The sequence below is a fragment of the Saccostrea echinata genome, unplaced genomic scaffold, assembly GCF_033153115.1.
Source record: "Saccostrea echinata isolate AGI-Se365-2 ecotype Australia unplaced genomic scaffold, CSIRO_AGI_Sech_v1 ptg000054l, whole genome shotgun sequence".
Classification (NCBI taxonomy): Eukaryota; Metazoa; Mollusca; class Bivalvia; order Ostreida; family Ostreidae; genus Saccostrea; species Saccostrea echinata.
In genome coordinates, this window is record NW_026889803.1 from 28198196 (window position 1) to 28223476 (window position 25281).

At 34.1% G+C, this 25281-nt stretch overlaps 2 protein-coding genes across 3 annotated transcripts; one reads left to right on the forward strand and one right to left on the reverse strand.

Moving 5' to 3' along the window:
• Positions 1-401: 401 nt before the first annotated feature.
• On the reverse strand, positions 402-14624 carry LOC133172723 (glutathione S-transferase omega-1-like). The gene is made up of 6 exons (XM_061307677.1): positions 14544-14624; positions 10648-10720; positions 9712-9817; positions 5609-5831; positions 1803-1929; positions 402-1395 (listed from the first exon to the last, which is right to left on the reverse strand). Exons 1-6 carry the CDS (start codon positions 14610-14612, stop codon positions 1154-1156), a joined length of 840 nt encoding a protein of 279 aa, XP_061163661.1. The 5' UTR covers positions 14613-14624; the 3' UTR covers positions 402-1153.
• A 1615-nt stretch (positions 14625-16239) lies between these two features.
• On the forward strand, positions 16240-24268 carry LOC133204997 (adenosylhomocysteinase B-like). 2 transcript variants are annotated; one of them, XM_061340737.1, is made up of 10 exons: positions 16240-16365; positions 17531-17721; positions 17995-18123; positions 18216-18315; positions 20682-20794; positions 20978-21185; positions 22282-22487; positions 23337-23531; positions 23852-23999; positions 24031-24268. In XM_061340737.1, the coding sequence occupies exons 1-9, from the start codon at positions 16338-16340 to the stop codon at positions 23981-23983; spliced, it is 1302 nt and encodes a 433-aa protein (XP_061196721.1). In that variant the 5' UTR covers positions 16240-16337; the 3' UTR covers positions 23984-23999; positions 24031-24268. The 2 variants fall into 2 exon arrangements, with proteins under 2 accessions (XP_061196721.1, XP_061196720.1); XM_061340736.1 differs by having other exon boundaries at positions 23852-24268.
• The last annotated feature ends 1013 nt before the right edge of the window (positions 24269-25281 follow it).

Sequence of the window (25281 nt, forward strand, 5' to 3'; positions counted from 1 at the left end):
ACAATATTTTCACAAGAGAGAAACTTATAAACGCATATTCCTAAATATTATTTTGATACTTTCGGAACATGACCATTAAACAAAATTTTAAAAATCTGCAATTTTTAGTTTTCATGGTAAACAATATATAATGAATTCTGCTTCACCTAAATGAAATGACATTCTGTTCTCGACTAACCACAGATCCTTTGATCCGCTCGCATAGATCTGATCCTTGTGTAACGATCTATGTGAGCAGATCTAATCAGATTGTTCTATTGTATGACTTTATTTTCGCTGAAAATTAACTTACGTAAAGATCTACTTCAACGATTTTTCCACGAAATTTTAATTTTATACTAGATTCGTGGGAGATTTTATAAAATAATGTTTTGCTATTCAACCAAAAAACAACAGACCAATTTGAAGTTTATTTTAATAATAATACATCTTGTTTATAAGCATTTATAACTTCCATAACATTGCCTTATGACCACGGATACTAGTATATAGAAATTGTTGTAACATATTAACGATTCCAGATTTGTAGATAATTCTTTTTCCAAGTGCATTGATATGTCCTTTAGAGAATTGTATTTTGCAATCGGCAAGTTGAAATTTTTTTTTGCTTCATGTTATATACCCTGAATCGGTCCTTTTATCGTAGAATGATCGTGAAGATTTTCTTGTCCTTTTTCTGTTAAACAAGCACAGTCACAAAGCCTGCTCAGGGCATTGAATTATACTTCATAAGTTATAATGTAGGCGAAAACAAGTGTACGTTTGAACACCCATACCACTAAATCTGACCTATCCCCTTCCTCCGGGCTAAGTTATTCTAGTAAGGCCAAAATAAAAAATACCTTTGTTTCCCCTAACGCGACCGACCCAATTAAATCCCGCCGACTGAAAAGTTTTTTTTTATAAGAAGATTATTCAAATAATTTTTTTTAATGTTTATCAACTTTTATAAAGTACAATTTCATGAAAACCCATTCTTATCAGAAATTCAGAATGTATTTTCAAAGCTGCTGTCAGAAAAAAAAATTATTTACCTACCTACCTACCCAACTTCAAATTTTAGGGTCGGGTTAGGGGAAACAAAGATATTTTTAATGATGGCCTAATATTGGTATTATCATCGATTTTAATTTTCTCTCTTTTTCGTAGAAAATTACTCAAGTCCGATATCATAATCGCCATTGCCACTTTTGACACTGTGGTAAAATTTTAGGTGATTATCCTCCGTTGTCATACACTTCTTAACTGCTGGAATGTCTGCCATTCTCTTCAGATACGCCATCAAATTTGGTTTTAATCCATCTGTCAGAAATACTTGATTGACCAACTTTTCCATTGCGGAGAATCGTTCAATCCAGGGCCACACCAAGAAATCTATCATTTGAACATTATCGCCTAGAAAGAAAAAAAAACCACATGAATAAAATATGTGGAGTACTATTTCAAAATGGAATTCTATTTCCATAAATACGCATGCGCCATGTATGCTATAAATGCCTTTTGGCAGAGGGGTCGGTAACATACTATGCTTGAATTGATGATCTCGTTAAATCACGCGTTGTTTATGTTGCTGGTCCCTGTGCCTTTCGGCATCAAAACGGGCATAGCCGCTTTGGGTATATACATGTAAGTACTTGACTCCTTACGTGCATTTCCTGTTCAGATGCAAGCGTAAATTTAGAAAATAATAGATTTACCACTAACTATGAAACTGGAAATTAAAAATACATGTTTTATGAAAGATCCTCGAATCTTCTGTTTGTGATTTTATTTTCTCATTCTGATGATAACAATTGCTTTACCTCCAAAGAATTTTCCCCTCTTTTCCAATTCTTTGTCAAATTCCGACAGTAATTTGCCGAGAGCCTCGGCCGTCGCTGGAAAGCTGTCCGGTGTACCAAAGTAGAATTTGTAATATTGCGTAGTCACCTAGAAGTGTAAAGATATATATAATTTTTTATGGTCTTTTTTATACAAATGATTCAATTTCAATATAAAACACAGTTATAGTATGTGTACTATCTATCAGATAATGAAAGGCGGATAAATTTTTACGCATCATACATGCGGTTTTGCAAAATTAGTTACAAATTACTTTGGTCATAATTTCAATTAAATACAAAAAAAAGAATTACCCATATTAACTATCGCAAAAAGTATTTTCTCCAGGCTCCTCCTCATTTTTTTTTTTTTTTTTTTTTTTTTTTTTTTAGTTGAACTTCGGTATCTCGAACACCGATATCTCGAATATCATGGATATGTCGAAGTGATTTTGAAGGCCCAACCCCTTATTGCAGCCCGGAGGACCGGGCTGCTCTATACATATAAGTTTAAGTGTTGGTATATGGGGATTGAGGTGGGAGAAGTTATTCAGAATTAAAGGTTTTCTAAACATTAAAAAGATTGTTAATCAGAATGTTCTTTCCCCTTTATAAATTACGAGATACACAATATATTTACTTCCATAAAGTGAATCTGTAAAAATATATATGTTTTTCATATTTAATATAAAAAGTTGCTTATCATTTACTATCGAAAAAACGACAGGTCCCTTTTTTTAGTATATCGAATTTTACTTATCGCATAAAAACGTAAAAATGTACTTTACACAGTTCGTGTTTTATATTCTTAAAGTGAAAGATATTTTTGAAAATAGGTGATGCATGTGTCTGGTTTCAAATTATATTTTATGCAGCCAACATTTACTTGAGGAATTGGTAAAGTTTATAAGGGTATCGTTTTTGTTCGAGTTTCATCCGACTATAAGTTTTCAAAATATTCTCGACTATCGTCTCCATCATTTAAACGCATGCCTTTTTCACACACATCGAAGCGGTTTGATGATAAAGACTCATTTCCATTGTTTACTTTATTTATTTCCAGGGCGACAATTGATGGTTACATCAATGTTTTCTTGTTATTTATCAATATAAGTATTTTACCCTGGATCACAGGCACTTGTTTCTGTAATAAATTTTTGACCCATAGTTTAATAATGGGTCAAAAATTTATTACAGAAACAAGTGCCTGTGCTCTGGATATCTCGAATCCTTAGATATCTTCAAGTTTTTAGCTCACCTGAGCCAAAGGCTCAAGTGAGCTTTTCTGATCAAAATTTGTCCGTTGTCTGTCGTCGTTGTTGTCGTTGTCATTGTTGTTGTAAACTTTTCACATTTTCATCTTCTTCTCAAGAACCGCTGGGCCAATTTCAACCAAACTTGCCACAAAGTATCCTTGGGTAAAGGGGATTCAAGTTTGTTCAAATGAAGGGCCACGCCTTCTTCCAAGGGGAGATAATTAAGAATTTGTGAAAAATTAATGGCATCATTAAAAAATCTTCTTCTCAGAACCACTGTGCTTGAAAATATGAAACTTATGTGGAAGCATCCTCAGGTAGTGTAGATTCAAGTTTGTTCAAATCATGACCCTCGGGGGTCGGGGTGGGGCCACAATGGGCGATCAAAGTTTTACATAGGAATATATAGGAAAAATCTTTAAAAATCTTCTTCTCAAGAGCACCAAAGCCATGATTGGTCATATTTATATGGTAGCATCCTCAGATAGAGTAGATTCAAGTTTGTTCAAATCGTGACCCCCGGGGGTCGGGTGGGGCCACAATGGGCGATCAAAGTTTAACATAGGAATATATAGGAAAAATCTTTAAAAATCTTCTTCTCAAGAACAGCAAAGCCATGATTGGTCATATTTACATGGAAGCATCCTCAGATAGTGTAGATTCAAATTTGTTCAAATTATGACACCCGGGGGTCGGATTGGGCCACAATGGACGATCAAAGTTTTACATAGGAATATATAGGAAAAATCTTTAAAAATCTTCTTCTCAAGAACAGCAAAGCCATGATTGGTCATATTTACATGGAAGCATCCTCAGATAGTGTAGATTCAAATTTGTTCAAATTATGACACCCGGGGGTCGGATTGGGCCACAATGGGCGATCAAAGTTTTACATAGGAATATATAGGAAAAATCTTTAAAAATCTTCTTCTCAAGAACAGCAAAGCCATGATTGGTCATATTTACATGGAGGCATTATCAGATAGTGTAGATTCAAGTTTGTTCAAATCGTGACCCCCGGGGGTCGGGTGGGGCCACAATGGGCGATCAAAGTTTTACATAGGAATATATAGGAAAAATCTTTAAAAATCTTCTTCTCAAGAACAGCAAAGCCATGATTGGTCATATTTACATGGAAGCATCCTCAGATAGTGTAGATTCAAATTTGTTCAAATTATGACACCCGGGGGTCGGATTGGGCCACAATGGGCGATCAAAGTTTAACATAGGAATATATAGGAAAAATCTTTAAAAATCTTCTTCTCAAGAACAGCAAAGCCATGATTGGTCATATTTACATGGAGGCATCATCAGATAGTGTAGATTCAAGTTTGTTCAAATCATGATCCCCGGGGGTCGGGTGGGGCCACAATGGGCGATCAAAGTTTTACATAGGAATATATAGGAAAAATCTTTAAAAATCTTCTTCTCAAGAGCAGCAAAGCCATGATTGGTCATATTTATATGGTAGCATCCTCAGGTAGTGTAGATTCAAGTTTGTTCAAATCGTGACCCCCGGGGGTCGGGTGGGGCCACAATGGGCGATCAAAGTTTTACATAGGAATATATAGGAAAAATCTTTAAAAATCTTCTCAAGAACAGCAAAGCCATAATTGGTCATATTTACATGGAAGCATCTTCAGATAGTGTAGATTCAAGTTTGTTCAAATCATGACCCCCAGGGGTAGGGTGGGGCCACAATGGGCAATCAAAGTTTTACATAGGAAAATATAGGAAAAATCTTTAAAAATCATCTTCTCAAGAACAGCAACGCCATGATTGGTCAGATTTACATGGAAGCATCCTCAGATAGTGTACATTTAAATTTGTTCAACTCATGACCCCTGGGGGTCGGGTGGGGCCACAATGGGCGATCAAAGTTTCACATAGAAACAAGTAGTAAAAATCTTTAAAAAAAAACTATTTCTTAAGAACAGCAAAGCCATGTTATGCATATTCATATTCATATGGAAGCATTCTTAGATAGTGTACATTCAAGTTTGTTCAAACATGACCCCTGGGGGTCGGGTGGGGCCACAATGGGTGATCAAAGTTTTACATATGAATACATAGGTTAAATCTTTAAAAATCTTCTACTCAAGAACAGCAAAGCCATGATTGGTCATATTTAAATGGAAGCATCCTCAGATAATGTAGATTCAAATTTGTTCAATTCATGACACCCCTCCCCCCACACTTTTATATTTAAACTTTTCAACCTTTCAAGACTGAACTGATTTCTGCTTTTTTCTAGCCATAGTGCTCAGGTGAGCGATGTGGCCCCTAGGCCTCTTGTTTCTCGGTCCCATGGAGTTCCAGATAACGAGGTTTGACTGCATATGAGATTAATTTTAATAAAATGTTCATTCTATGTCGTATTTGTGCTATAAAAGGACAATCTATAAAAATATCTAAAAGAACAATAAAATAAATAAATAAATAAACGAAAAATCCCTAGGTTGAGAAAATACTAAAGGAGGTGGTCCTGTTCACAAGCACCTGTGTCATTTATATATTAAGTTGGATATATACCTGTCCATAATGTGAAAGTAACATCCTGTCCTTAGCTTGTTGATATGGGTCATCAGGGGTCAATTTGTTGTTTGGATACACCTGGTCTAAATAATCACAACAAATGTCCGATTCGTAAATGATCTTGCCATCTTTCTCAAGCGCGGGGACCTTTCCCAAGGGGTTGATTTTTTCCAGGTACCATTCAGGCTTTTTGCTCAGGTTAATATTGACCACTTCATGTCTGGGGGAAAATATTGCATGCCGATATAAATCAGATCAAATCTAAGCATAATACTTTTTTTGTAAATATGAGAGAGAGAGAGAGGGGGGGGGGCAACATTCAATAATTATTCGAAATTATTCTAGAATGTACATGTAATCTTTCGGAAAAAAACTTGCTGCAATCGTATTGGCCACAGAATCAAATTCACGTATCTGGGAACATTTTGTTTGAACATCCACAAATAGTTACCACAAACATGTATCTAAATTTACGTATTCAAGTAAAGAACACATCCAGAGGATAGACTTCTTTTGTACATGTGTTTTGAGTTTTCAGGTACAGTTATTTAATATCTAACGATCATGAAGAGAAAGAAACGTAAATATATAGCAATAGAAATTTTATATTTATAAAAGCATGTCATACCACCGCTGAGGAAGAAATAAGATGGGCAAAAAATTCTAAATATTCGTAGATTTCTTGCATTTTTGTGCGTAAAAATCTACTACATGTACTTTCTTCAGATTTAGGATTTTTCAAACCTGACTTTAATTCAATTGCAACTTAAAGCCTGTCTACAAAATCTATAAAGAAATCGCGGAAAAAAGGTAGCCTAAGTCTTGCTTAACAATAAACTACAATTTTTGCTTTAATCCTGAAGCGTTGACGATTCTGGTCCGACACAGATCACCTCTAGACTTATTTTTCAATTTTATGCATAAAACCTTTTCAGAGATGTATAAGCAAGATTGTCAAAATTGCTTTTTGGATTTTTCCTAAATTCAAGAGTTTTAGGCAGAAATACAGTAGTACATTGTCTTCAAGCTTTAACCTCATTTCCCTGCTACTTATTAAACACACCCAGCAATTTTTTTAAATAGTTTTTTTTTCAGTTTTAAATCAAACAATATAATTGTTCGGAAGCCTTTTAGGATCAAACTACGATAATTTTTTAAGGCGTTAAAAACGCAAAGAGAACACGCGTAAAAATACATAAAGAAGATGTATTTGTGAAACACTGATGCCCCCGTATGGCAACTTATAGCAAAGGTTAAACTTTCTCAAATGCAAACCAAATATGTTGGTACCCAAATTAAGGTCTTGTCTCGAGAAATATACCTGTGAAATATGAGAGCCCTAGCAGCAACCATTGAATAGATATGGAAAAGGTTAAAGTCAAGGTCAAATGGTCAAAATTAATGGTACCTAAGGAAAGGCCTTCTCACAAGAAATATACTGGTGAAATATGAAAGCTGAAGCACCAATCGTTCAAAAGTTATGACCTAGGTTTTAGTTTTTCAAAAGTAGGTCAAACTCCAAGATCAAGGTCAATGGATTACAATTGTTGGTATCCAAAGGAAGGTCTTGTCACAAGAATTACATATGTGAATTATGAAAGCCCTAGCACCAAAGGTTCAAAAGTTATGGCCAAGGTTAAAGTTTTCCAAAAATAGGTCAAACTCCAAGGTCAAGATCAAAGGGTCTAAGTTGTGAGTATCCAAAGGAAGGTCTTGTCACAAGAATTACATATGTGAAGTATGAAAGCCTTAGCACCAACGGTTCAAAAGTTACGGCCAATGTTATAGTTTTTCAAAAGTAGGTCAAACTCCAAGGTCAAGGTCAATGGATTACAATTGTTGGTATCCAAAGGAAGGTCTTGTCACAAGAATTACATATGTGAATTATGAAAGCCCTAGCACCAAAGGTTCAAAAGTTATGGCCAAGGTTAAAGTTTTCCAAAAATAAGTCAAACTCCAAGGTCAAGGTCAAAGGGTCTAAGTTGTGAGTATCCAAAGGAAGGTCTTGTCACAAGAATTACATATGTGAAGTATGAAAGCCTTAGCACCAACGGTTCAAAAGTTACGGCCAATGTTATAGTTTTTCAAAAGTAGGTCAAACTCCAAGGTCAAGGTCAAAGTTGTTGGTATCCAAAGGAAGGTCTTGTCACAAGCATTACACATGTGAAGTATGAAAGCCTTAGCACCAACAATTCAAAAGTTATGACCAATGTTAAAGTTTTTCAAAAGTAGGTCAAACTCCAAGGTCAAGGTCAAAGGGTCAGAGTTGTTGGTTTCAAAAGAAAGGTCTTGTCACAAGGATTACACATGTGAAGTATGAAAGCCCTAGCACCAATTGTTCAAAAGTTATGGCCAAGGTTAAAGTTGGGTAAAATTTTGCAAAACTGGGTCAAACTCCAAGGTCAAGATCAAAAGGTCAAATATGGTGGTACCAAAGAAAGGTCTTGTCACAAGGAATACACATGTGAAATATCAAAGCCATAGCTCCAACCAATCAAAAGTTATGGGCAATGTTAAAGTTTTTGCGGACACACAAACATACATACAGACAGACAGACAGACGGACAGGGCAAAAACTATATATCCCCGAATCTTCGATACGGGGGCATAAAATGGCGTAATAGCACAAAGTGAAAACGCGTTTTTTTAACGCGAAAAAGGGCGTAATTTTGCGTTATTACGCCTTTGAAAGGCCTTGTTGCGTACACCTTTTGATTCACGTCATTACGCCTTTTTGAAAGGCACAATAACGCCTTTTTTCGCACTATACGAAGGTTGTTAGAAAAGTTCGCGGACAAGTTCTATCGTGAGCGCGCTATTTGCATGAAACCAGTAAGATTCTGCAGACAAAACTATTCACATTCTCCAATAAACATGCAAATATTTGGTGTTTTCCGGTGATCCTTAAAAAAATTACAGTTATTTCATCTAGGTAACATGCATCACGGAGCATGTCACTTTTTCAAACATTTACATTACATAGACATTTATTGCACTGTTGTAGCGCACAAAGATTTATGATAATTTACATACCGCTACAATAATCATGAAACGTCATTTGGCGAAATTTTGAATTAAATTGGAGGAATTATGACTGTTTTATCGCTAATTATAGATGACCAATGCATAAAAACAAAGTCAAGAATGGCAACGTCAATGAACGTCTTGGAGCACCGCCCTATTAAAGAAAAATATGTGTGCAGACTGGAAAATACTCGAAAGAGGCTTAAATATTCTAGATGTTGCCTACACGTATTTAGGACCAAAGTGTTCAAATCGTAGTAGCTTAATAAGAATAAGAATGGAAGGATTGACATTTTTTATGATCAGCTCTTGTGATACCCCAATTCCCCGCATGGACGTTGCACCTGTCATGTTCCATATTTTGAACTTACCGGGTGGGCGTAAATACAAAATTTAGAACATGACAACTATTGTCATGTTCTAAATTTTGTATTTACTTCCACCCGGTGAATTCAAAATTTAGAACATGATACACCTATGGATTTTGCATTGTTTCCATATACTTTGTAGACATCGATTTTAAGATTTCACTAATCCGATACGCCACAATAAGAAATTTTAGAAAAAAGTAACGTCTTTATGTAGTAATTTGATTTTTAAGTAGGAAAAAAAAAGCATGAAAATCTACAGAAATGAAAGATATTTAGAACTGTGAAAAGGCTTAACAAGTTTGGAAACAAGTTGTCACGTCACCTAACGTTAAGCGATTGCTCCCTGAATCCTATGACCGCACAGTAAAAAGCATCGTATATTTTCAAACTTTTTTAATAGATCTGATTTTTAAAATACTAATAAACAAAAAATAAGAAGTTAATCAGACATACACCATTCTTCAAAATACACATAACATTATCCGTAAATTAATGTGTCCGCGAACTTTTCTAACAGCCCTCGTATAATAAACTTATTTTCCCGTTATAACACATTTTCACTCGTTATTACGTTTTCCCCCTCTTTATATCGCCTTTTAACTTAGCACCACAACGCCTTTCAACCCCCCCCCCCCCCCAAGCAGTTTGATCCTTATGCCACGCGCACTTTCGAATCTGTGCATCCATGAAAGTTTCAAGACTCACGGTATGTTCTTGTGGACAAGTACCAATCTAGTTCTTTGAGCGTATGGACAGAGACGCATGCTGTAGAGTCGGAGGGTACCAGTCTGTAGTGGCGGGAATTCCGAACCTGTCTTTAAGGAATAGTTACATGTAATTTCAACATTATGATTTCCATTTATGTAAATATTACAGTAAGTTTTCCGTCCGTTACAGTATGTCTGTATACATTTTTTTGCTTTAAAAATATTAACTACAATGAATTTCATCGACAGTTTGACTTCCTCAGTAGGTGCTGAAATGCATCACACTGATATGTCAGAAAGTTATAACGTATTCTGCACATGCCCATAGGTAGTAGTTTCATTTTTATCATTTTACAATGTATTTATTTTTGGGGGAGGGGGATCCAAACAGAAAAAATCATCAGACATTATTATTTAAGAGGAACAGACGTAAATTAGCTTTGTTTTCGTATAATTATATAACATATATAATGGCAAAATTATAAGGGATGCACTTCCACCCAGTTCCCATATATTGGGGAAAATAAGGTTTTTTTGGTGCATACATTTTTTATAATCGTGACATCGTTGGTCAGCAACACCCAAAAATCCAATTAATATATATAAAAAAAGGCTTACTAATACTAACAGATGCCTTATAACCATCGTTTAAATCACTTATTAATAAAATATAATGCAAGGACATCGAGAAAACATATGTTCTATTTATAAATGAACTTCAACATTTTAATATTCTCATGCCGTAAGAAATTTAAGGCAATATTATACATGTTTATGTCAATTTTTGATGTTCTTTAATCTATTGATTACACCGAACCAGTATATACGGAATCAAAAATTAAAACATGCCAAAAGAACCAACAGAACAGAATAAACAAAGAAATCTAAAGAAACTTTTTCCAGTATTAAAATTAAATAAATATCATTGACTTGCCTGTTGAAAACGCTTTTTGAGATGCTATCGACATTTTCTGATGAGTCTGTGATCCAGGGGACACTTCTTCTTCCTGAAGAGAAAACCCAGGCTGTAGTGAGTTACGATAAATCCTAATACAAACAATGTCCCTCTTGTGTAACTTGTCACTGGCCCATCTGGTTACTCGGCTATGCGGTGAATTTAAATTTCACCAGTTAGGGTGCGGATCTAGTATTTCACTTAACGCATTTAGTTGATTTAAGGAAGCTCTAAACACTAACAAAAAGTGCTTTTTGGGCTTAGAGAAAAATATATCATAAAAAGGTGTGCATATTGAGATTATTTAGTTCATTTTAAACATAGGGTACCTGCCTTATTTCTGCAAGAAAAATGTTCAAAGACAATGGACTATGCGTGAACAGAAATCACTGTTGTTTACCAACATTGGGAAAATTAATGGAAATAATGAATTCAATTACTTATTCTTGGTCTAATATAATGCTACGAATATTTTAATCTATTACAAATTGTGTAATTAACAATAAATAACCATTTTTTCTATCTTACTTCTAAGGACAGATCACTTTAACTGTATAAAACTATCCTACAATTAGAACTCTTTAGTGTGCAGTGTTTAGAGCTTCCTTAAATAAGGAATTAAGGGGGCAATCTATGCTGTTCACATATTTATGTTTTTCGTTTTAGTATAATTTTTTTTTTAATTTTAATTATAAAATCAGTAAAATTCATTTAACACGAATTAAGAATTCTTTTTTTTTTTTTTTTTTTTTTTCAAAATGTGTGAATGGATTATTCAAGATGATATCATTTTTGAAAACGTGTACACAAAAAAAATGATATTAGCTCACTGTTTCAACGGATTTCTGTTGCAAACAGGTATGGGGCCGGTAAAAAAGGGTTCTTTTTCACAAAGTTAGGTAAAAACTCCAAAAGGACTGAATTTTTTAATTCTTGAATTTTGATTAAAGAAGTTTTTTGAAATTACACTTTATATAAAGATTCGCTTGGAGGATTAGTCAAAAATCCGTCTGTATTCTTCAGTAAACTTAATAATAGATGTCATCAATATTTTAAAATCAATTCTGCCACTTTTTGAGTTCAAAATTCCCAGTTGAAAGTGAACAGAAGGGTCAGTTAAGCTCTAATTTATGTGACATGGTTGAATATAATTGAAAAGTCACTCGGTAATATATATATATATATATATATATATATATATATATATATATATATATATATATATATATATATATATATATATATATATATATATATATATATATATTCACATCGGAAAATAACGCTTTCTGAAGGTGACGTTCTCTCTGACGCATTAAGACCATGCGCGGATCTAGAGGGGGGTCGGGGGGGTCAGGACCCCCCCCCCCCTGGAATTTGCAGAGTTATAAAAAAAAAGTATATACTGAAGCAAATAAAAAATGACCTTGGACCCCCTAGAAAAAAGTGGACCCCACCAACACCACCACGAAATAGGTGTTTTTCACGTTTGGAAAATGGATTTTTTTTTTTTTTTGCTTGTCAAGAAATTTTCTTGGTTTATTACGTTTGGGATGGGAATTAATTTTTTTTTTTTTGAGGGGGGGGGGGCTTGTTAGGAAATTTTTGGGTTAGAATTTTTTGTTGACTGGGATTTGGACCCCCTCCCCTGGAAAAAATTCCTGGATCCGCGCCTGAAGACAATACCAGATTTTTTCAATATTCTATTGTAGTTACACATTCAGTTTTACTTGAAGAATATGGAGAATTCCTGCATGTGAAATGGAAATCACAGCAAGGCAAAACGGAATAACTATAGTTCTCAATAGTAAAGTTACGGAAGCATATTAGTGCCACATAATACTTTTTAAGTTGGTAATTCCAATATGATATTAAAGTTAGCTTTTCCAACTTTAAAGTTGGTAAATCCTACTTTAAAGTTGCCTTATCCAATTTACATTCGCTTTTCCAACATTAAAGCTGGAATTAGTATATGAATATAGTATAGAATATTCAATGTAGGATTTAAGAGATAATGTATTTCAAGTACTTTCAACTTACGCATTTTTTGGACGTATGCTGCCAGGGACGTTATAGTCTATATACGTTCCTGATGTTAAAGAAAATTGTAGACGTGAGCAAGTCCAGATAAAATTAACCTTGCTTTAGCAAAAATTTCCTAATTTTTATCTATACATCACAGGCACAAACTGTTTATATGTTTTGAAGTTGCACGATACTTTCAACCAATCAGCACGCAGTTCGTAAAAAGCTTGATATAAGAAATTATTTTCTTTGCCTCCTTAGATTTCCTAGCCCAAATTTGATATTTTAGGTCTCACAACAATTCACGCTCATTGATTTGCAATATTTTTTTCAATAATAAATAAAATTATTTTATACATAATTGCCATGGTAAAATGTTAATATCAATTTAAGTGCTAAAAGGTCAAATTAAATGTACTTTTGCACTGACACCTACTTTCTTTTCGATTTTGAGTTCTGCTATGATAAAAAAAAAGTCTTGATACAACCAGTATCAGGAATTAATATTGTAAATATTTTCCCCATTTATCCCTGCATGCCAAACTGTGACTATAACACAAATCAAGTTGACTTCTAATATGGCAGGCCCGTAGGAAGCAATTTCAGTTTGGGGGGCACAGCCATACATTTTTCAGTTGACATTGAGGGGGCACTACCAAAAATTTCCTGACAAGCAAAAAAAAAAAAAATAAATAAAAAAAAAAAAAATTAAAAAAAAAAAAAAAAAGGTCATCAGACGTTTTTATTGAAGGGGCACAAGCACACATTATCTATGTTTACTATAGTAATCTATATATCGGCAAAATTATTGGGGGGGGCACGGCCCCCCCCCCGTGCCCCCCCCCCCCGGTTCCTACGGCCATGTTAATGGCGATTAGAATGATTCGCTGCAATGTGAAAAATATCTTTCCGGATTTCCATTTCACCATATACTGACTCTAGATCATACACTGGAAGACTCCGCATTATTATACTAAACAGAGAACCTAGACAACTCTTAAGAATATAAAAGAACCATAATGATTTTTAATTATTCAGTAAATGAAATATTTGTGTTTTAAATAACCAATTTATCATTAAAAAAACAAAATAATTTTTTTTAAAATGCTACGTTTTATGCTGAATTATTAGGGAATACTAATCTCTGAAGAGTTTATAATACTTTTTGTGATAAAAGTAATAAGAAATTAATTTTATAAATATGTTTTACACAAGAGTGAATGGCTGAGAGTTCTACATCACTGAAAATAAAATTAAATCAAAGTAATGTGAAAAAGAATTATAAATTATTTCAATAAACGACGTTTTGGAAATTCAATCGAGATCGGGATGACATAAAATATTTCAACAGCTGTTTTGTTTTTCAACTATATTTTCAAGGGAAAACAAAATAACATTGTTATTGATTTTATAGATAGAATATAATATATAAAGTAATTCACCAAATAAAGCACGAGTTCTCCAGGTTTTCTCTATAGAATTTTCTGTTAAGTAGTCCATTGTTTCGACTGTAGAAACTCTAAAAAGTTCAGTAAACATGGCCTGGTAATGTGTTTAAATTTCTAGCTTAGTGAATGTCTAAAAATTTCAAGTGATTTTTTATTTAATTTTTGTACTTTTCTCACCCGGTTTTCGAGCATCAAATCAATGTAAAAAATTGTCTCAGAAATTCACTCAACCAAATATTTATTACCCAGTAAAAAACGGCCAGTTGAAACATAACAAGGATGTTAATTACGGTATTTAACGTTATGCATCATACGATTTAAAAATTGGAGCATTTTTCCTTTTAATAATCTCGTTAATTATTACAGTTTGGTATTGTTTTTCTCGGTGTTCAAAGAATTTACCTTGAATTTCTTTTGTTTAACTTCTTCAGTAGCCGTCTGCGCAAACCGTTTGCTCGCTGCCATTTCCATTGTTTATTAACAAACTTCCTCCAAACTTCCGCCAGAGTTCGTTTGCGCACAACGCAAAATTTCGATCCCGATGAGTTAATTCACTTCAATACATACCTGTTCAAGGTCATTGGAAAATTATTAAGGGGGTGCTTAAGGTGCGATATCCCATCCCCTTTGAAAAGAAAAATACTTGAAAATAATATTTGAAGCAAAATAATGTCATTTTTATTTTTTATCTGTTTTTACATGGAAGTAATCGTGCTTTATTTTGTTTATTTGATATAATTATAAAGAAATTATTTCAATTAAGAAGGCACAAGAATCCACAAAAACTCCCCCTTTTCAGAAACATGGCGATATATTCTCAGGAAAACATTGTTTCACTTCCCTTGCAAAAAAAATTCAGCCATACGAAACGTTACCAAATTCCGGTAAAAAGCTTAAAATTTAGACCCGGCCTTTTCTTGGTACTCAGCGCCACATCTTCGCTTGCCAAGACAGTTTTTCTGATCCTCTCCACACAAAGATTTCATTGTTATGAGTAAAGCGGATTAGACACCTTGCTACTGATAAGCGTACGTAGATGCCAAGGCGTGTTAAATTCTTAATATCGTCCCAACGCCTTTAGTGACATGGGACATACGCTTTAAAGGTCATATTCGAAAGACCAATAACTTTCATTTGTAGAGTCGCGGAGTAAGGAGTTGATTCTTACGTCGCGGGTTCGAATCCAATGCGGGACGTATAGAGACCAGTCTTTCTGATGAGACTGTATAAACCGAGGTCCCAAGTTGCAGTACTGATGTGTTGGCACGAAAAAGATCTCTGGCTGTTCAATGGCCCTAAGTGCCGAGCGTAGGTTAAAATTTGCAGCCCTCCTCCGGCAAGTGGTGGCGTCTTCATATGAGTGAAAAAATTCTCGAGAGGGACGTTAAACAATATTCAAACAAACAAACATTCCTGATGTCGGGCGCTGGCTAAGAAACAGTTTTATCCAAGTTAAACGGGTTAGGACTATCACGGCGCCGGGAACTAACGAGAATCGAATCCGAACAACGAATTACCGATAAATACACAGGTATACTTGGGTTTTGGTTTATAAATATTTATGTACCTTATTGATATCAAAAAAAAAAAAAAGTAAGGAGTTTGCATACATTTACTTTTTTATGTATCAATAAGGTACATACCTATTTATAAACCAAGACCCTGTGGGTAAATAATAATTTAAAAAAAAGAATCAGTGCTGTAGCACTGAATGATTTCAACGCACGGAAGGAGGGCCTCCGAAGAGTTTAAATATTAATATTAGACTGACTTTCTTTGAGATCGGTTGAATTGATTTCAAAGAGTGCATTACACAGTTGATTTTAGTTTAACTAATAATAAATTAAACTGCAAAAAAGTACAAAATTAAAAGAATAATTATTCAAGACAAAGAATTAATTAATTTTGAAAACATTACACGATCCACATAATTTTACATTCACAACAGTTGTCTTCGCAACCTGAGCAGTGGAATTGATAACCTTTTGAAACAGTTCGGTAGGCATAAGACATTGTAAGAGACGCAGTTTTCTGTAATTTCTTTGTTTTGCGATCGCGCAAGTTTTTAAATAAGAACTAAACTGGTATCTATATCTGGTACCCTAGCCACGTGACTTCAGTTGGTATAAATGCGAATCGCGTCATGAATTCTGCCTCTATTTTTCAGTGAACACTGAGTCGTGAAGATCGTAAAGCATGTCAGGAAAACCAGCATACAAAGTCGGTATGTATGATTTTAAAGAATTGAGTCTGAATAATTGCAAAGGTGCATCGGTAATTCACACAAGAAGTGTAAACACTTCATAGGAAACATGCCGGTGGGTGTGCTAATTTTAATTTGGCTTGGGAAACCCCTTCGATTTTATCTTTTAATTATCGAATATACTCACATAATGAATGTCATCATTAAAGAAGGTGATAATGACTTGCCATATATGATTTTGCTGTGTTTAGGTAAAAAGTATTTTCTTTAAATCTCTTTAATACTGACTTTTGTACAGTACTTAATTTTGAACTTTAGATTTAGATATGTGCAGTGTTGAAAGTGAGGACGATACTTTCTCACGTGGGGTTCCAGTTAAGACACCCCCTCAAACTCCTGAAATACCCATCAAATTATAATGTATTCCTATAATTCCATTCTGACTCAGCATCCCAAAAATGCAACATATATATCAGTTGACACTGTAAAGGTCAATATCTTAAACCCCTTGTTTCTGTTGAACTAATTTTTTAATTTAAAAAAGTGGTTACAGAGCATCTTTCAGAAGCAAGACAGAAACATGTACCAAATTATTAGAGATTCAGTTAAAAAAAAAATATTTGAATGAAGAAAAAAATGCAAATCTTGTTCATGAAGTTTTTATTTCATGTATTATATAGTTAATTTGAAAAATAGTAAAAAACCAGATGCATTTATTTAGTTCTTTCTACAAATACACCAAAATTATCGCATGGTCACCTAAGTATATAATATAATAATAACCCTTTATCGAAATAATTTCACAGATTATTTCAGAAAGGCATAGAGCTGTATCAACTAAGCTAGTCATGGTTAACAATTACTAAAACTAGCAGTGTTTTTTTTTTTAACTGAAAGATATTGGATGTGTGTTTAGCATTAAAATGTGTGGTGAGAATGAAGTAATGTGGTATTTGTTTTGGAAAACTTGCATTGATTGCCAGTAGGCTGGGGATTTTAATAAGAGATTGATTGGACAAAAATATGCTCTTCATGTTACATGTATGTAAAAGTGATTCGCAACAAATCAGTTGCATCATACAATGGTGGAACCGAATGTGAAAGTGTGGCATTGTAGGGTGAATTGAAAATATTAAATGTTTTGTTTATGCAATTTATATCATCTTTATTTATTCTGAAATTGCAGCTGACATCAGCTTGGCTGATTGGGGCAGAAAATGCATCGAGATTGCAGAGAATGAAATGCCTGGCTTGATGCAGATGAGACAGATGTATGGTGCTTCCAAGCCTCTGAAAGGCGCCAGGATTGCTGGTTGTCTTCATATGACAACTCAGACCGCCGTTCTTATTGAAACCCTCACAGCTCTTGGGGCTCAGGTATGTTAGTTTTATAGAAATCATCTGAATCTTTGTTTGTATCTGATCTTCCAATTGCCTAAAATTTGGCTTAGGATACTTTCATCTGGGAGCAGTTATCTAGATGTGAGGAGAAAATTTCAAAATTTTGATTATTGAAATAAAAGCATAGTTTATTGATTGGATATGAAGATTCTCATGGTAAAATACTCGTATGTCTACAAAGATTTTTTTTAAATTCAGAGACGGAAATGGATTTAAAATTTATGTAATTGTCAACCTCTTTATTTATAGGTCCAATGGAGCAGCTGTAATATTTTCTCCACCCAGGACTTTGCAGCAGCTGCCATTGCTAAGACAGGAGTCCCTGTGTATGCATGGAAGGGAGAAACAGATGAGGAATACATCTGGTGTATTGAACAGGTGGAGTAAACATAAATTTTGTAATTTCTGGTGCCATTCAAAAATCAGATATGCAAGATTATTTACAAATAATCTCAATTTCTTGCTAACAGACCCTGGTTTTCCCCGACGGTCAACCCCTCAACATGATCCTTGATGACGGAGGTGATCTGACGAACCTTGTTCATGAGAGATACCCACAGTATATTGAAGGTAGAATTTTCAAGCATATGGTCTGTCTATAAATATGATCAGTCAGGGGTGAGACTGAAATCCATCATTTCTGAAAAATGATGGATAATCGTCATATTTACTAACTACGTATTTTCGTCATTTTTGTCAATATGACTTACTATCGTCATTTTTTCTTTTTCAACTGAATTCTTCTATCCTGGTTACATAAAAGCGAAATTTGAATTCACCACTGAAAGAAGAGTGTTTACGCAAGTTTCATTTCATCTGGGTCACTAATTACTGCCAACCACGTGCGTTAGAACATCAACATGGAAGGTGAAAGTTATTATTTAGCGGTAAAGTGTCGAATTTTGGTAGAACTAATTCGCCATTTTTACATGGCTTTTAAACCTATAAAAACATATAGTACACCGTCTGGAAGAATACGTACTTGTAGAGAAAAGTCTCGACAAAAAGTTAAAGCCATAAAAAAGTAGTGCGCCCCGTAAAACAAGCGAGATATTTCAGTGCGCCCAGACCCTCCATTTTGAAAAAAGACGGCATATCGTCATTTTCGTCTTCTTTCCTATTTAATGCAAATAAATTGACAAATAACTCTTCCACTCTTATTTTTGCTTGGGAAATTTGTACTGTCAACATAACCAGTATTGTAGTCAACTGTATTAGAGAAATGAAGTTTGTTTACGATGTTTTTTGTTCTTTTTTCGGTTGGTGGATCTAACATTTTTCAAAGAGAGGTAACTCGGTATTCTAGAAACACTCTAAATTTTTATTACTGTTTTTCGTCATTTTCTTAAAAATGACCAGTTTAAGTCATAATAAAAATTTTATTTTATTGACTAAAAATTGTCATTTTAAAAATGACGGATTTCAGTATCACCCCTGACTGATGATAAAAATGAAAACCCAACCTACCTAAAGTATAATTTTTTTTTGTTCCAATGAGGAGCAATAAGTTGTAATAGTTTGATAAGTTTTAATTTGAATAAGACACCCATATCTGTTAGTTTAAAAGTGTGTTTACTTTCTTGCCTTTTGATGTTTTATTTGCAGTTGTAATTACCTGTAGGTTTCGGTATATTTATTATATTTTTCAGTATATTTGTTCAATCCTTCAGATTTTTTTTTTTGCACATTGTTGAGAACAGAGAAAATTTGAACAGACAAAAAAAAATGTTTTCACCTCCAATTCAGAATAAATACTTAAGCAGGAAAAATGTTATCTTGTGCAGGAAGGGCTGCAGACTATTTTTATTTTTTAAATTTAGTGGAAATTTAATCCAACACTGCAAAGCAAAGTAAAGGCAACTGAAGCACTGATATTAAGAAGTGCCCCCTTCAGTTAATCTGTATTAAACCACAATATGAAGTAACATATGGGGTTAATCAATAAACAAGATAAAAATCTTATTATGATAATGTGTATTTATGGTATAATGGGGATATAATACTATAAACCTATCTGTACATTTCATCATTAGAAAAAGCCAAAATCAATCTTGGTTTCAGATATCATGCATATATTTACAAGAATTTTTTAAGAATATCAATACCTGCAATTTAGGCTATACTAGTCTTCCAAGTCCATGGAAATCTTGTTAGAAAGACTGAAATAAATTCCTAAACCTGTGCATTATAATTAGGCCAAATAAAAAAATATGTGTGGTTCTGGTTACCCGACCTTCCCTATTTTATACCCCCGACCCTAAACTTTTTTTTGGCAATTTTCATTTTTTTTTCTGGAATTTCCCCCGATTTCCATCAATGGCTCCAGTTTAAGTTTTAGTTTCAGCAATGACGGCCTCCTTGCAAAACATAGTGCAAGTGTTTAATAGTGTTAAATCCAAAGCAAGCTAGCATGTAGGTGTCCTCTACCAATATTGACTAGTATATTATCACACCACATCTAAATGTCATTTGCAAAGCAGTGATAGGTATTATTTAGAAAAATTAAGAAAATGTTTTGTTAAAAAAAAAAAAAAAAAAAATCCCTACCTACCTACCCTAATTTTTTTGGAAGTGTAACCGGAATCACACATATTTTTTTGTTTGGCCTTATTTGGAAAATATTCATTGAAATGCAAATATTTTTCTGTCCTTGCAAAATTATACACAAGATCCACTGTTTCTGGCATAAGTATTCATGTTATATCTTTGCTGGTGTTCAATATGCATTGGCCCTGCAGACATGGAGTTGAAAAAACTTGTGTCACATTTCATTAGGTTAATTTTTTTGCAAGTCTGCTTCAGAAAGGAAAGCCCAGGAAATGGACCTCGAGTTGTACTGATTTCTTATTTTCTAAACAGATGCACACACAACTTGGAAGAAATGAGAGAAAGGGAAATTTTATACATATAAAAGCTTGAATTGAAATCTTTTGCAGGAATCAAAGGTCTCTCAGAGGAAACCACAACTGGTGTTCACAATCTTGAAAAGATGATGAAAGCTGGCAAACTTAAAATTCCTTCCATTAATGTCAACGACTCTGTCACAAAGGTGAATCTGCTCTCTCTGTTTCTTACTTATATAACTAATATGTAGAGATTGATTTTCCATAATTATTATTAAAAATTGAATGCTGAGAGTGAAAGTAGGTAATGTGAATCGAAATAATGTGAAGGAGCATCTATGCATAAATGTAAGAGGAACCAAGGTTGAACTAAGATTTTCCCTCTTCAGAGCAAATTTGATAACCTGTATGGATGCAGGGAGTCTCTTGTGGATGGTATCAAGAGAGCCACAGACGTTATGTTGGCAGGAAAGGTTGCCATGGTGGCCGGTTACGGTGACGTAGGCAAAGGATGCGCCCACGCCCTGAGAGCCTTTGGAGCCCGAGTCATGATTACAGAGATTGACCCAATTATTGCTCTCCAGGCAGCCATGGAAGGTAATTTGGAAGAAATTTAGAAATTTTTTTCTGGTTGACAAAAATGTCATAGTCAGGGTTTTTAAAAAGATTAGAAGTAGGTGATACTTGCACTAAATAGGAGGTACCTTGTGGAAGTGATTTTAGTAAAGGACATCAAATTTTTCTCAACAAAAATTTTGACTGGTTAGGGGTGCAACGATACACTAACCTCACGATATGATACGTATCACGGTATTCAGTTCACGATACGATACGTATCACGATACATAAGAAGGTTAAATAGTCTTTCAAGTTTGTCATCATATTTTTTAAAACTTGACAGGGTTATACAAAATGTTCATATTTTTTAATAATAATTAAAATAAAATTTTGTTAACTTGAATTCGATTGTTAAATAGATCTTTGAGTTGTGTCATTTTAAACCAATGATGAACATTTACAGGGAACTACGGGGACCTTTCCTAATAATCTTCCTTTTAAATTGGAATGAAAAAGGAAGACATTCATTCTTTTATTTACGTAGAAAACCAGTTGTCATATTTCTCGTGTTAATACGTTTTAGTCAACAAGACAGCGAATTTTCATCGAAATACACAGGTGATGGAATATCGTGTATTACCAAAGAATACGTTTAGATCTAAAGGGTTTATCATTTGTCTTAACATCTATAACTCATAATCACATTAAGTCCCTCTCCGTGTTAAATCTGAGGTCTGTAAGATGCTGGAGATGAGTTTAACTGCCGTAAATGCATTATCGGCGACCTCACCAGCTCACGTTTTGCGCGGAAGCCATTTTGAAATAGTAAAGAAGGAAATAAAACGGACAAAACGGATAATTCTGGACCGATTGAACCGAACCGCGATATCGGTTTAGCGTATCGTGAATTGAACCGTGGAAAAATATACCGCGATATACCGTCAAACGGTTTATCGTTGCACCCTTATGACTGGTATAATCATGATTTGAGTTGAGCAGAAGTACAGGGTACCAGTAGATTTTGAAAGGCCTGTATAGTGCATTTTCAATAAGAGAGTCTTTCTTTCATCAATCACAGTTATCGGTAAGTTGTTTTGAGTAAAAATATGATAAAAAAGTACATTTTAAATTACAGGGTTTGAAGTAACCACAGTCGATGAGTGTCTGAAAAAAGCCAGAATCTTTGTAACTGCTACAGGATGTAAATCAATCATTCATGGGAACATGTTTGAACAGATGTTGGAAGATTCTATAGTTTGTAACATCGGGCATTTTGATTGCGAGTTAGATGTGGCATGGCTGAATGCTAACTGTCAGAAGAAAGAACAAATCAAGCCACAGGTAAATTTTATTGACTTTGTACTTGAAATGTGATGAAAATTCAGTTCAAACTTTTCATTGAATAAAAAAATTCACAATTGAATGAGGAAAATATTTTGTATGTGATTTATGCATTTCCAAGAAAGAGTTTATATTTAATTCTGTTTAAATGCAGTTCATATGATAGTTGGATTACTGCACCAGTTTACCGTATATACTCGCCTATAAGTCAGTCCGCCTATAAGTCGGTTGTATTTTTTGAGGTTATTTTAGAGGGATTTGCCATTGACCCATTTATAAGTCGGCACAACTTTTTGTTAGAATCGGTTGACAATTTCAAACCAATGCTCTGATGTTTTAACCTGGTTTCAGTTAATATTCTTAGAAGTGACACCAATATTTAATTTTAAATCATTAAGAAAAATACATAATGGACACATTAAATAAAAATAAAGTTATTAAAATATGTATATACTTGTACTTTATATATAATCTTAGAATGCATAAATAATAAGATATATCCATACTACATTTCGAAGTCCAGATAATACTAATCTTTCTATGACTTGCCTATAAGTTGGACCTAGAGTTTTGGACCAAAATTTAACTCCCAAAATACCGACTTATAGGCGAGTATATACGGTAAGTAATGCAAAATTTTAATGTGCACATCATCTACATTTGGAATATAAAAAAAAACATCTGGAATATTAATTTCTCAAACTTTGAAAATACTGTACATTCAACTTGCATGCAAAATTTTATTAACCCCCCCCAACCCCCCCCCCCCCCCCCAAAAAAAAAGGAAACAATAAATTATTTTCTGTATAATTACTAATTAATGGAATTATTATTTCCCATCAACTATAGGTTGATAGGTACACACTTAAGAATGGACGTCACCTCATCTTGCTGGCTGAAGGTCGTCTTGTTAACTTGGGCTGCGCTCACGGCCATCCCAGTTTTGTAATGAGTAACTCATTCACCAATCAAGTCTTGGCACAGATTGAACTCTGGACCAAGCAGGGACAGTACAAAGTTGGTGTACATCTCCTTCCTAAAAAGGTATTGCTGCTTTGTTTTCAAAATTTATTTATGTGAAAACTATTTTGCACGTTTATATTAAAGGTATTATAGCATATTTATTTTGATTTAGATATATCTTGAGAAATGGAATTAAAGTATGAAATGTAAAATCTTATGTGTGGAGTTTTGATGAATGTTAGGGGGGAATATCCAATTAAAATCAATTTATCTTGAGAGAGTATGAAAGGTAAATATTTCTTGTGTAGAGTTTTAATCAATATTGGGAAGAAAAATCCTATTAACTTTTAGGTTTAAGTACTGAGTTTCAGTAATTTTGATTATGGGTGTTTTCCTTGTAGCTTGATGAGGCTGTGGCAGCTGCCCACTTGGAACATCTTGGTGTTAAGCTGACCAAGCTTTCAGATGACCAGGCCCAGTATCTAGATCTACCAAAGGAAGGTCCATTCAAACCTGAAATCTACAGATATTAAACACTTGTACTTATGTGTTCAGTGAGATTCAAGTGTACAATATACAGTTCAGTGAAATTCAAGTGTACAATATCCAGAGCTGTGATACAATCTCTACACATTCAAAATCCTGCAAAACTTGTCGTATCTTGTATATGTACTTGTTACTGAGTGTGTTTTGTACATTGTTATGTTACATGTATTTTAAACACAGCATTTCCATTGTTATTTATAAAGGCAATAGTTGTCTTGAGATTCATTTTCTAAAAATCATGTGTAATAAAATTCCAGAAACTTGATTTTAAACAGTTGTACTGTTGTTGTACCTTAGAAAATGTTTCCTATGTAAATCTACATGTATACTGAAAAGGAGATGTGTTTGTGAAACACTGATGCCCCCGTATGGCAACTTACAGCTAAGGTTAAACTTTCTCAAATGCAAATGAAGTATGTAGGTACACAAAGTAAGGTCTTGTCTCGTGGAATATTCCTTTGAAATATGAAAGACCTAGCAGCAAACATTGACAAGATATGGAAAAGGTTGAAGCAAGTCAAAGGTCAAGGTCAAATGATCAAAATCAATGATGCCCAAGGAAAGGCCTTCTCACAAGAAATGCACATGAAATATGAAAGCCCTAGCACCAATCGTTCAAAAGTGGTCAATTTTAAAAGATTTTCAAAATTAGGTCGTAACTCCAAAGTCAACTTGTTGGTATCCAAAGGAAGGTCTTGTCGCAAGGATTACACTTGTGAAATATGAAAGCCCTTGCACCAACTGTTTAAAAGTTATGACCAGTGTTAAAGTTTTCAAACGTAGGTCAAACGCCAAAGTCAAAGGATCAAAGTTGTTGGTATCCAAAGGAAGGTCTTGTCAAGAATTACACGTGAAGTATGAATGCCCTAACACCAACTATATTCAAAGGTATTGGCCAAGGTTAATGTTGGGTAAAATTTTGTAACACTGGACCAAACTCCAAGGTCAAATATGATGGTACCCAAATGAAAGGTCTTGTCACAAGGAATACACATTGGAAAAAGAAAGCCATAGCTCCAAACAATCAAAAGTTATGGACAACGTTAAAGTTTTTGCAGACAAAAAGACAGGGCAAAAACTATATGCCCCCGAATCTTCGATTACGCGGGCATAACAAGTCTAATATTGATGTTGAAGTACTGAGTGAGGTATTGGACATGTTTATTAGATACTGGACGACTATATCGTTTTCAGCATCACACTGAAAGCAGGATAAACTATATATAATGAGGACCTTAAATCACATACTGTTGAACTTCAATATCTCGAACACTGATAATGAATA